At 55.3% G+C, this 12,777-nt stretch overlaps 3 protein-coding genes across 3 annotated transcripts; 1 reads left to right on the forward strand and 2 right to left on the reverse strand.

Moving 5' to 3' along the window:
- Nucleotides 1–1,242: 1,242 nt before the first annotated feature.
- Nucleotides 1,243–3,768, forward strand: gla1 (glycoside hydrolase 15 protein; the record flags this gene model as incomplete). The annotated part of the gene is made up of 6 exons (XM_066780541.1): nt 1,243–1,474; nt 1,528–1,694; nt 1,747–1,967; nt 2,020–2,448; nt 2,509–3,332; nt 3,683–3,768. The coding sequence occupies 6 exons, from the start codon at nt 1,243–1,245 to the stop codon at nt 3,766–3,768; spliced, it is 1,959 nt and encodes a 652-aa protein (XP_066629770.1).
- A 3,202-nt stretch (nt 3,769–6,970) lies between these two features.
- On the reverse strand, nt 6,971–8,268 carry SLS55_009139 (uncharacterized protein; the record flags this gene model as incomplete). The annotated part of the gene is made up of 4 exons (XM_066780542.1): nt 6,971–7,228; nt 7,282–7,566; nt 7,623–7,899; nt 7,958–8,268. The coding sequence occupies 4 exons, from the start codon at nt 8,266–8,268 to the stop codon at nt 6,971–6,973; spliced, it is 1,131 nt and encodes a 376-aa protein (XP_066629771.1).
- A 1,244-nt stretch (nt 8,269–9,512) lies between these two features.
- Nucleotides 9,513–12,454, reverse strand: SLS55_009140 (uncharacterized protein; the record flags this gene model as incomplete). Its single annotated transcript, XM_066780543.1, has 4 exons — nt 9,513–11,137; nt 11,184–11,370; nt 11,425–12,120; nt 12,176–12,454. The coding sequence occupies 4 exons, from the start codon at nt 12,452–12,454 to the stop codon at nt 9,513–9,515; spliced, it is 2,787 nt and encodes a 928-aa protein (XP_066629772.1).
- Between the last annotated feature and the right edge of the window lie 323 nt (nt 12,455–12,777).

The following is a 12,777-nucleotide window of genomic DNA, read 5'->3' on the forward strand; positions in this document are numbered from 1 at the left end:
GACGTATGGTTCTGGCGATGACTGCCGATGAATGAACAGGCATTGCCGAACGACAACGCTCCGCGGATGAAATCAGAAGATCAGCTGGAAGATGACGGAAGAATGGAGACTTGTTCTTTGCCATCGGGGCTGACTTCATACTAGGATGGTGGTGGGTGCAAGCTGCAGCTGGCCGGTGATGCCGCAGGTACCGATGCCTGCTGACGCCGCCACGTTTCTTACATGCATGGTGCCTGCGTTACGTCCTGAAGCAGGTGGCAGCATCTCACTGGGATCACGACTCGTGGTGTCGCCAGCAGAGTACCGGGGGTTCTCGTCTGCTCCTTTCTGAACAATTCGCGCCGTCTCTGAACATACAGTGGGCGAAGTGGGTACGCAGTCTCGGCGCAGGCGGCGCAAACATGTGAACATCACCAGGTCGGCCATCCCAGACGGCGGGTGCGGGAGGAGGGATGTTGCGGCTTTTGGCGGAGATGACGGACAGGCATGCGTGAGCCAGTCAGAAGCGACCCCAGCACATTCATCTCCCCACCATGACAGGAGCTTCCATCATTCAGCTCGCCACCATCATTAAGGTACCGGATCTCCTGTTCTACCCCGCCTCACTCGCATAAGACTGGCCTTGTCCTCCCGGACGGGCTTGATCGTCGCAAGCCTGCGGTGGCATGCTATTTACATGCGCTCCGACATGCAGCCAATCAGCGCCCGCAGTAGCAATATAGCACCCCTGAGAAGCTTATGCATGTCCGATTCTCGCGTCCGTGCATGATGGCCTTTTCAATTAGCAGCCTCCTCGCCCGCCAAAAGGCCCCGGATTTTGCGTGCACTCGGCATGGCCGCTCGCGCGCCCCCCGATTTAGCTCCCGCCGTTCCCCACACTGCTTCCACCTTCCCTCTCCAGCCCTTCGCTCCGATGCAAGAAGCCTTCGGCCCATCCAAGCCGAGCGAAACACTGCTCACCACCACCACGGCTGACCACAAACAATACTCCGGTCCAGGCTAGATGCGCGCGTCATTCCACTCCATCAACCCTCCGGCCGACACCACTTCGAGCTTGGGCCATCATTGACAAACTTGGACGGCGAATACGGCTGCCATACATGGTGCCGCGACTCGCCCGCATGACCCGGCAAAAACAAAGATATAAAAGGGGAGGCGGCCGCCCACAGCAATTGAAGTTTCCAGGAACCGGCAGCGCAACGCAGTGTTTCTCACTCCTGACATCCTCGACGTCCACCAACCATGTTCTTCCCCACCAAGGCCCTCGGCCTTGTCGGCCTGCTCGTCGGCGACGCCCTCGCCGTGCCCACGACTACGCTGTTCAAGCGTCAGAGCGATGTCGACAGCTTCATTTCGACCGAGAGTCCGATCGCGTATGCCGGCGTTTTGGCCAACATCGGTGATGACGGGGCCAATGCTGCTGGCGCCGCGGCGGGTGTGGTCGTTGCCGGCCCGAGCAAGAGTGATCCCGACTGTGGGCGTCCCCATCTTCCGTTCCTGTTTTCCATCTGCTGAGACACGTTGCAGACTTCTACACCTGGACGCGTGATGCCGCGCTTGTCTTCAAGGCCTTGGTCGATCAGTTCATTGCCGGCGACAGCTCGCTGCAGGATGAGATTCAGGAATATATCGTTGCGCAGGCCAGGCTTCAGGGCATTGACAACCCTTCCGGCGGCTTGTCCACGGGGGGTCTGGTGAGTAACCCCGGCGAATCACGTGTATCACTTGCTGACGCATGAAACACAGGGCGAACCCAAATTCAACGTCGACTTGACGCAGTTCACCGACGCTTGGGGAAGGCCGCAGAGGGATGGTCCGCCTCTCCGCGCCACTGCTATGATCGCTTATGCTAGGTGGTTGATTGACAACGGTTACACCGACACCGCCAGAGACGTTGTTTGGCCGGTCATCAGGAACGATCTTTCGTACACCACTGAGTACTGGAACCAGACTGGCTTCGATCTTTGGTAGGAAAGCCCTCGGGTCCATCTCATCATATCAAGTTTAACATGGCTATAGGGAGGAGGTACAGGGCTCGTCTTTCTTCACCATTGCCGTCTCCCACCGCGCCCTGGTTGAGGGCAGCACTCTAGCCGCCCAAGTTGGCGACAGCTGCGACTACTGTGATTCCCAAGCACCGTTGGTGCTGTGTTTCCAGCAGAGCTTCTGGAACTCCAACGGAAACTACATCGTCTCCAACATCAACGTCAACAACGGCCGTACCGGAAAGGACGCCAATTCAATCCTGACCTCGATCCACAACTTCGACCCCTCTGCTGCCTGTGACGATGTCACCTTCCAGCCTTGCTCTTCGCGGGCGCTGGCGAACCACAAGGCCGTGACAGACTCCTTCCGCTCCATCTACGCCATCAACTCGGGCATTCCCGCGGGCAGTGCCGTTGCCGTCGGCAGATACGCCGAAGACACCTACTACAACGGCAACCCCTGGTAAGCCCGCCCGCCGCCCAACCACAGCCCCCCCATCGAAAACGCTAACAGGCGCACCAGGTACCTCGCCACCCTCGCCGCCGCCGAGCAGCTCTACGACGCCCTCTACACATGGACGCGCGAAGCCTCCATCACCATCGACGCCGTCTCGCTCCCCTTCTTCACCGACATCTACCCGTCCGCCGCCACGGGCACGTTCGCCGCCGACTCGGACGCCTTCGTCGCCATCGTCAACGCGGTCAAGGCGTACGCCGACGGCTTCGTCGGCGTCGTCCAGACGTACACGCCGGCCGACGGCTCGCTCTCGGAGCAGTTCTCGCGCGATGACGGCACCCCGCTGTCCGCGCCCGACCTGACGTGGTCCTACGCAGCCTTCCTGACGGCGGCCGCCCGCCGCGATTCCGTCGTGCCCGCGTCGTGGAACGCCGAGTCTGCTGATGACGTGCCCGCCGCCTGCGCCGCCGGCTCCGCGTCCGGCACGTATGCGTCGGCTACGAACACGGTCTTCCCGACGGGCATCACCACCGGCGTCCCCGGCACGACGACCACCACTACTGCCCCGACCACCACGACCACGCCCCCGACCTCGACCACCACCGCCCCCACGACAACAACAACAGGCACGACCTGCCCCACCTCCGTCGCCGTCACCTTCTCCGTCATCGCCAGCACGTCCTTCGGCGAGTCGATCGTGCTGACCGGCGACGCCGCCGCGCTGGGGTCGTGGGCGCCGGCGAATGGCAAGGCGCTGAGCGCGGACAAGTACACGGCGAGCAACAACTTGTGGTACGGAGTCGTCGACCTCGCGCCGGGTGCGAGCGTCGCGTACAAGTATGTGAGGGAGAGCAGCGACGGCGTGTGGACGTGGGAGAGCGATCCGAATCGTACGGTGGCGGTGCCTGAGTGTGGGGCGGCGGAGGTGGAGGTTAGTGATGTTTGGAGGTAGGGGGGAGGGGGGAAAGGGGGAGGGTGGTTGTTGTTTTTGTAGGTAATGAGATGAAATGGTGTGGGTGGAATTGATGTTGGGAGTGTTGACTGTGTACTCGCCTTTTTTACTGACGTGCTGTTCGCCTATGGCCATGGAGCATTTTCTCTCTCTCTCTCTCTCTCTCTCTCTCTCTCTCTTTAGGACGAGGCTGTTAGTATGGAGCTATCATAAGGCACACACTTTCGGTCAGTGGGACCTCCTGTGCTGATGTGAATTTTTGAACATGTATTTGAAAAGGCTATCTAGACAAGTTCCTGAACGCCCCCTCCCAAATGCTGTACCGCGATGAGATGCTTGCAGAAAACAAGGCTAGACCGCGGGTCTCTTCCTGAAAGGTGCAATCAACTTCCGTATTCCCCTTTTGATCTTCTTGGCTTTTCCCTCGGGCTCAGACTCAGACTCAGACTCGGATTCCGAACTCTCTGGTTCTGATGGATCCCCCAATACTTCTTTGAGCCCGCTCTCTTGAAGAAGCCTGAAAATGGACTGTGCGTCCCTGTCGCGAACATAACATAGCGCGTTCCTCCCAGAGCCGTCCATTGCATGGGCGTCTGCTCCGGCACGGAGGAGAAGCTCAACCGTTTCGAAATACTCATCGGCAGATCTTGTACTCGAGTTTTTGGAGTGCCATGACTTTACTGTATGCAGCAACGACGTTGTCCCCTTCTGGTCTTGCGCATTGACTTCTGCTCCATGTTCAAGGAGAAGTGCAATCACCTCGCTACGACGTCCACGGGCAGCCAACATGAGTGCTGATCTCCCCTTGGTAGTCCTTGCGTTTACGTTTGCCCCGCATTCTATGAATAAGCGCAGCGTGTCCATTTTCACATACCTGGATCTGGTGAGGTATGCCAGCAAAGCCGTATTCCCACGCGAATTAACCTCATCAACGCTCACACCAGCTCTGAGGAGAAATTCAATTTCTTTACTCCAAAGAAGTTTGGCCGCTTCCAATAATGGTGTGTTTCCACTCTTATCTTTGATGTGGATATCGGCCCCAGCGTCGTGTAACAGATCTAAATGCCTCCAATATTTCTGTCTAAGAGCACAAAAGATGGGGGTCTTGCCCTTCCAGTCCTGTCCATTGATGATGGACAAAGAGTCCTGGGACTGCTTCGACGGTTTTGAGATGATACTCCATGCGTCTCGTTTACCACTTCTATTCCTTCTCTCATATTTGAGAGCCTCTTCCAAGAAGGCTTTGAAGACTGGTGTGGGACTGCGGACTGCGGAATAGTGCAGTGGGGTCTCCAGACGATTGTTTCGTAACTCGATGGATGCGCCATGGCGTAACAGTGATGCAAATATGTCAAGACGCGACTCTTTGCTAGAGGCCACTGCAAAAAGTGCCGTGTTCCCATTTTTGCTCCGTTGATTGACTTTTGCTCCAGATTCGATAAGAAACTCGACAACATTTTGGTGGCCAGCATATGCTGCACAAGAGAGGGGCGTGTCATCTGTGTTAGAGAAATGGACCTTTGCTCTTGCCTTGATCAGCGAAGGAATCACTTCCATATCACCCCACTTGCATGCAAGGCACAATGGTGATGCCACGTCTCCTCTCGGAGAAGGATTTACATCAACTCCAGATTGTAACAAGAGATGGACTGTTGATTTCTGCTTGCCCATGATAGCATAATGTAGTGGAGTATTGTCGCGGCTATCTTTCTCTTCCAAAGAAGTAGGGTGTAAGTTCCCAAGATACCGAATGCAGCCGTCCAACCCGCAATATGCGAAGAGATGGACCATGCTTGGAGCTTCAAAACCGGAGAGCGGGAGAATCGAGGATGCGTAATAGTTTTTGAACGGGGAATTCATCGGCCGAAAACACGAATTTGCATGAAATTCATGGTAGCATGACTCTGTGGGGTCACCTAAAATCTCTCTGAGGTGGTTGTCAAGAGGTTTCCGGAGAATTATGTTGGTCTGTGACACAGAGTAAAGAGGGTCCTGTCTGGCGAACTCAAGCGGAACCTCAAAGTTTTGTCTTTGAGCGTTTTTAGCATGAAAAACCCAATTTTGCCATGCGTATAGTACGAGCGGAATCTCCGGCCAGTGGCGGCTTACTTGGTTTTCCCGGGAATGTGTTTCCATTCCCCAAAAAAAATCAATACTACACAAATATAAGGTTCGTGCATCGTGGCGCGGCCACTCCTTATCAAATGCTTCTCTGACTTCGCGCATGAGCAGGAATTTCAGGCAGGATCTTGACAACTGGAAGTGTGATAGCCACGTCATTGGAACTGCGGGGTCAACAGAGAGTTTCTGCAACGTCTCTGGTGAACTGAGCAGGAAGTCAGGAACCGATTGGTGGATGAACTGAACCTGGCCTGAAGAGAATGGCTCGGATATATGAACCAAGCCCTTGGAGAGATCTTTGATCCGAAGAGCCAGACGTTCCTCACGAATGAAGTCTCGCGAATTCTGGTACTCGGTAACCGATGTCTGTTCCATGCGCCAATCGAGCGCAAGTGCGTGCTGGAGTTGTTTGGGCGATAGGGGCCGTATCGCAAATAGAACCCACTGGAAAAGTTTGAGGGTAAGTTGCTGTTCGCGCAGATGGTGCTCCGACCTGGACGATTGTGGCGTCTCCGCTGGCCGTAAGAGGGACTTGTAGAGATCGTGTAGATCTGAAGGCACCACCTCTACCAGCTCCAGGGTTTCCTCGAACGAGTAGCCACGCGGCTGGGATTGGATCGTGCTATCAAGCACAAGAGAAGTCCATTGGAAAACACCCTCGGACCTTGCGAGGAGTACGGTCTGCAAGAGCTGTTTTTGTGTCTCAGTGAAGTGAGATTCACTCATGCCTATGCTGATAGCATTGCTGATATCGTCGGCATTGGAATCTTCCATGATGATGGTACTTCCTCCGTCCAGAGTGATTTGTGGATAATGCCGACATGAAAAACATATCCTTATCCGCCCCTGAGGATTGACAGTTGCCAGAATTTTCTTGAATGTTTTTACGACGGCGAACGCTGCCGTCTCTCCGGCCTCATCCAAAGCATCAACGATAACTGTGACCGAGTGGTGTCGGCAGGCTATATCGAGGCCGGTGGCGAGATGTTCGGGTAGATCTTCGGGCGTCCATACCGATTCCCCATTAACTCTCTTAAAGCCCATAGACCTTGTCTTGTAGACTTTAGTCAAATATACAAGAACATCCGGAAATCTCAGGGCAATCTGGTGGAGAAGAGATCTGTAGATCCCTAGCGGAGTTTTCTGTAAAGGGACGCCTCGGCCGTGTATGAAGAAAGATATTAGAAATGTGTCCAGTCCTGCAGCAGATTGTATGTATCGGGATAGCACTTTCATGGCCATTGATTTGCCAGATCCTGGTTTGCCCCGTATCCAGAGTAGACGACGTGGCTCGTGTATCCATGTTCTGAAGTCCTCGTGATCAAGCAGCCACTGACAAGTACCGGTAGCGGGTTTGAGTTGAGCTTCGCGTACGTGCTGTTCATCAAAAGCCAGGGATTGTAAGCAGTCTTTTGTGCAGTCAGCATGCATAGTCCATGAAATTCATTGTCATAACTACCTACCACTCTCCCATTTTTTCTCTTCAGAAGACTTCATGTCCTCCGGCTTGAACTCCTGCATCCTCTTCAGATGATGTATGACTACCCTGTAAGTGCCATCTTTACGACCCGAGAATTTGACAAGATCGCCATGAGAGCGGTCGACAGGATGGACGTGATGCTTTTCTGCATCATGCACTCGTCCATGTGTGGCGGAGTGAGGCTCGACTAAGATCTCGAGAGGGCCTGACATGGCCCACTTTTGCGTTGTTTCCTGTTGCAGTGGATCAGTATCTCGAAAGTACTTTAGTGAACAGATGCACATACATCCTGCACTGCAGTCCGTGACATCTTTGTTTCGTAGAAGTTGACGACATGGAAAGCGACGGCCGAGTCGAGTATTTCCAAAAAAGCTTGGCTCTGGGTGCGAAGAACGTGCGAATTCGGGCCCAAGGATTCTACAAGTGCCCTGTTGGGGCCGTCTCCGACCATCGGCACCAAGGATTTGATTGCCATTCCTTGATTGGGGACTCCGAAGAACATGATTCCGGCAATGGCGCGAAAGGAAGCTTGGTCAACTTGCATGTGGCTCTTCGCCATAAGATTGACCGCCTGATCCAAGTAGTGCTTAGTAGAACTCAAACAATTTACTGATCATTATAACATACCTCTTTAACGATAATGCCTCCAAGACTGTGGCCGATAAGAACCAACGGCCTCTTCGGGTCCGTGCGGATAGTTCTCAAGGCAGTACGTAGCGTCCCACCGAGGTCGGCTATGTTTTGGAAAGATTCGCTGTTGATCAATTGTGTATCAAGCCCAAAAGTGAGAACTCGCGAATCGGAGAGATCTCGGACGAGAGCGTCTCGCAGCCATATCCAACTACCGTTTCTCTGCTTGAATGACCCGAGAGGATGACCGTTCAGTCCTGAAACTGCAACAATGCTAAGGCAGGCAGATATCAGTCCAGTGACAATGTGCCATAGTAGTGGAAATTACTCACTCGATGGTGCACTTCTTCGCCGGTGTGTGGAGCGTGGTAAAGTCGAAAAAGTCCGAGTCGAAAACAAGATCGTAACCGTCGACAACGGCGCTGACTTCTCGGGAGCTTTGTTTGAGCATGTCTGGAATCTCTGAAAACTCCAAAGTCGCCATCATTTCGTCATCATCAGGGTATGGATCATCAGCTAACGAGCGCACTCTGATAGCCACATCGTCGGAGCACTCGAGCGCATTCCGCACAAGCTCCTTGACGCGCCCCTCGTCCGATCCACCGGGGATACCACGTAGTCGGAATGTTTTGTATGACGCCATGTCCACGGGGAATCAACCATAGCCTCCCCCGATATCACCAGTATTGGGACGTGAGGCGACTAGGCCAAAGCTGACGTGCTCCGACTCCAACGGAGCTCGGTCGTGTATGTATCGTGAACCAATCGCGTAGGTACCGTTCAGGACGTATCCATCGCAAACAGAGTGCTGATACTATTTCGGAGCGAGAGTAAGAGTCGAAGAGGGAGAGAAAGTAGGAGTAAGAGTAGGAGGAAAATTGCGGTTTCAGACAAGGCTGGACTGAAGATATCAGGCAGAAGTCGAGGCGGTGCCAACTGTCAGCTGCTGGGCCCCACCTTCAGCCCCAATCGCTGTGAGCGCGCTGATGGCCCCTGCGCCCGCCAATCACCTTGAACTTTTGTTGACCACCTATATCGGGGGACAGAAAACTTGAGCCTGCTGAGCACCACTGATGACGCATTACTCTTTATGAATAGTTCAATCCAAGTTTCGGATACAGATGTGAGTCTTGAGTACACAAAATCACGTCCTAGTACTGGATCCAAGTACCCGTGTAGGTATAGTGTAATATCTCCGTGAGGCAGATACGGGCGGGCCCGCACTTTTGTCACCCGTTGTAAACCCGTCAAAAGTTAATGTCAGAGCCAACGTTGCGACAGATTTCCTTCCGAGTATTAGACTACATGGGGTATTGTGATATGTCAATATCAAACCCAGTAAAGCCGGAGTCAATCAGCTTCAGATGTTAACCACAGCTTACAATGACTTACAATTCAACCAGAGATTTTAAAACCATAAACGGAAGAAAGATTTACCTCCGCCATCCTTTCATTCATATCACAGGTTCGCCGACTACACTCTACTCAAAGTTTACCTGACTTCAAAGCTCAACCGCCGTGATATCGAGGTGAAGGCCTGGTCCGGAGGGACTCGCGATAGCCATCTGCAGGTACCAGTCAACAAAATGTTCAAAGCATGTGAACGTCAACGTCGGACCAAGAGGTTTAGAAGCAACAGTCAGCTCAAACAAAATTTCCTCAGCGGGCGCCTTCCGCCCATTTATTAATGACATCTCCCTCCCCCATCATTCTACCATTGTGACTCCACATCCATGCTCCCATCACCAAACGCCACACCGAAATGCCGTACGTAGCTGGCCGATTCCCCCCAGCCGAGACTACGCTTTGCAATAAAGAATACAAGGTTCCGAAACAGATCCAACCAACCCATCGTTCCCCGGTCCCGGTCCCCAAAATCTCCCTCACTTACTTCCTCGGCAAATCCCTAAACACCCTCTTGAAAATCCCCTTGCTCTTGTACAGATTCACCAACCGCAGCCTCTCGTTATCCAAATGCGCGCTGTCGCTCGCCTGCCCGCACGGCAGATGCGCGGCGGGCGCGTCGAACTCCTTCTCCAGGAAGCGGATGCTCGGGATGCTGCCGCCCTCGCGGATGTACAGCGGCTTGAGCGGCTGCTTCCAGACGGTGGGGTCGTCGCTCGTCTTCTCCGCGGGGGGCGTGACGCTGCCGTTGGCGAGGGTCGACGACGTCGTGGGCGAGCGCAGCGGGTTGTTGGCGCCGTTGCCGCCGACGATGGCGCCGGCGTTGTCGAAATAGCCGGCCGCTGCGGCAGCCGTCGACAGCGACAACGTCGATTGGCCGCCGCCGTTGGACGAGGAGGACGAGGAAGAGGGGTTGTGGTGGCGCATGTTGCCGAGGACGACGGAGCTGCGGCGGCGCTCCTGGACGGGCTTCCATTCCTCGGTGATGGCCGCCTCGAGCGTCTTGTAGATCTCGTTGTTGAAGTCGCCCAGCCACGGCTCCGCGAGGTGGTCGACGGTGACGGTGAGCTTGTTCTTCGACTCGATCTTCACGAACTCGGCGTTGAGGTAGTCGGTGAGGGCGGACGCGACCTCGGTCGCTTCCTGGTTCGGCACCAACCGGATGGACAGGGACGCGCAGGCGAGGCGGGGGATGATGGTCGAGTTTTCCGGGCCCGACGTGTGGAAACGGTGGATCGTCAGGGAGGGTTCACGCCAGCGACGAATGAGAGAGTTGACAAGGTCTTCCGGGTCGCCTAGGTCCGGATTGCGGGAGATGAGGGAATGTCCGATTTCGTCATACAGCTGCTTCTCCTCGGGGCTGATGGGAGGAATGGGGTCGTAGAAACGAGGGATCTCGATCCTCCCATGCGGCCCGGTCAGCTTTGCAAGCAACATAATCAGGTCTTTCAACGACTCGTCGAGAAGCGAGCTTCCGTCAACACCGCTGTGAAGGTCAGGGTGGGGGCTCTCAATTTGGACGGTTGCATGAATCACCCCACGTAGCCCGTAAGTCAGGCATGGTGCATGGTCGTCGAGCCAATAACTGTTAGCGAGGAGTATCCAGTCAACGTCACCGATGAGCTCCTTGTTTCGCCGTACAGCTTCGTAGAAGCCGCGAGAGCCGGATTCTTCCTCGCCCTCGATAAGGAAGATGATGTCAGACTCGAGCGCCTGCTCCTCCAACAACTCAGCTACGGCAAAGATGGCGGCCATGATGGGTCCCTTGTTATCAGATGTGCCGCGACCGTAGAGATAGCCGTCGATGCCTTCCATGGAGAATGGATCCACGAGCCATTTGTTGTCCTCGTTCTCAGCTGCGATCACATCGTAATGACCGTAGAACAGGATCTTCTTTCTGTCGCTGGATGTGGCCGGGTTGCCCCTGAACTTCGCGAGTATCACGGGATTGTAAGGGTCTTCGGTGTTGAGCATCTCGGTAGCAGCTCCGAAATTCTTGAAGACGGAGCGGAGGTAGGAGGCTCCTCTTCTGCAGTCCGCCTTATACCGAGGGTTTGAAGAAACGGTTCGGTACGACACGAAACGTTTGAGAAACTCGAAAAGTTGCTCTGCAAGATGTTAGATTAGAGCACCCAGAAGTGCCATGTTGCTTACCATTGCTAGTTGCCGCAGATTTGGGTGGGACAACTTGGCAATCTCGAACATCCCAGACAGCGAGAGTTGCATCGTTACCGCCGGTAACGTAGACGGGCCTGTCGTTGAAACTGCCAAAAGCAGAGGCAAGCACAAGACCATCGTGAGCTTCAAACCTCCCAATGGGTTCGTACTGGCGATTGAATTTCTGTGATTCGTCAGCGCAACAGCCCTTGATCGCCATGGATACATGATCGCGCACCTGCACGAAACCGCGATCTCCCGCGCCGAAGAGGAAGCCTCCGCCAATCGTAATGGTCAAGACATCGCCAACATTTGTCCTGAGGCTGCGCACAAGCTGCTTCGTCTCAAGGTCCCAAACATTGATTTCACCGTCAGGACGGCCGCCGTACAGGAAGGTGCCATCCAAAACCATGGATTGGACGGCATTGCCTTCTTCCCTACCGTCATCAAGGGCGTGCAGTTCCTGAATTGCGCCTCCGTTGTCCTGATCCAGCCTCCACAATTTGATGACTCCGTCCCCGCCACCGGAGATCAGGATCTCTTTATCCGCATAACCAGCCACCGAGCCACTTGCCAGTAGCGTGCAGTATACGTAACCGTAGTGGGCGAATTGGTGGATGTACTGCTGATCGATTTCCAGTTCCTGACCGCCCTTCGCGTCGCGAGGCGCGTCCGCGCACTCTGGTCGTGGTGTCCTTATACCGCCTGGGCCAAGAGAATCGAAGAAGCGGTCTTCGCGGAAGGACGGGTGGCCGGTGGGCTTAGGCGTCGGGCGCCTGTCTTTCTCGTTCAGGTTGTACCATTGGATGCTGGTGTTTTGGGCGCCGAGGTAGACGGTGCGCAGGGCGCACGAGTAGGACACGCAGAATACATCGCCAATGTCGTAGGCCGAATAGATGGAGTACTCGCGTGCGAAGGTGCGCGTGTTCCAGACCTGCGTGGGATGTGAGTCATTGTGGGAGGCACATCGGAGCAGAGGTAGCACGCACGTTCACGATGCGGTCGCCAGCACTGGAGAAGAGCAATTGCTGGTCCTGCGACAGGCAAAGGCCGAGCACGCTGCCGCGGTGGCCCTCGATGATGGCGACGCGGCCATAGGTCTCGAGGCCGAAGACCAAAATCTCACCGCCCTCGGTGCCGGCGAAGATGTAGTCGGCAGAGACGACCAGCGCAAGGATGCTGTTGGCATGCCTCATGCGATGGAAGAGGCCGGGGGGTTGGAACTGCTTCGGAGGGGAAGCCATTTCGATACTTCCGTCAAGCGCCATTGCGGGCTCATCGTGTGCTGGAGGTGTCAGCGGCGCGTCGCGAAAATCAGCCGTCAGCGCGGGCGCGAGGAGCGGTGTGCCCGAAACAGCCTTCTTTGGCTTCTTTGGAGCTTCGGTGGGCCAGAAACCCCACAAGGCGCGACGGGGGATCTGAGGTGGAAAGACGGTGATGCCAACTCGGGCCGATCCACGCCAGACTTACCGGCTGAGCTCCCTGCCTCCGCGTCCAGCTGCTCTCCTCCCGCCTCACCTCGCCCCAGCCTGCGTGAGCCCACGCCGCACATGGTCCCTGCCTTCCCTGCCGCCGTCTGAGGGCGCCGCCG

This window comes from Diplodia seriata, assembly GCF_021436955.1.
Source record: "Diplodia seriata strain FDS-637 chromosome Unknown scaffold_9, whole genome shotgun sequence".
Lineage (NCBI taxonomy): Eukaryota > Fungi > Ascomycota > Dothideomycetes > Botryosphaeriales > Botryosphaeriaceae > Diplodia > Diplodia seriata.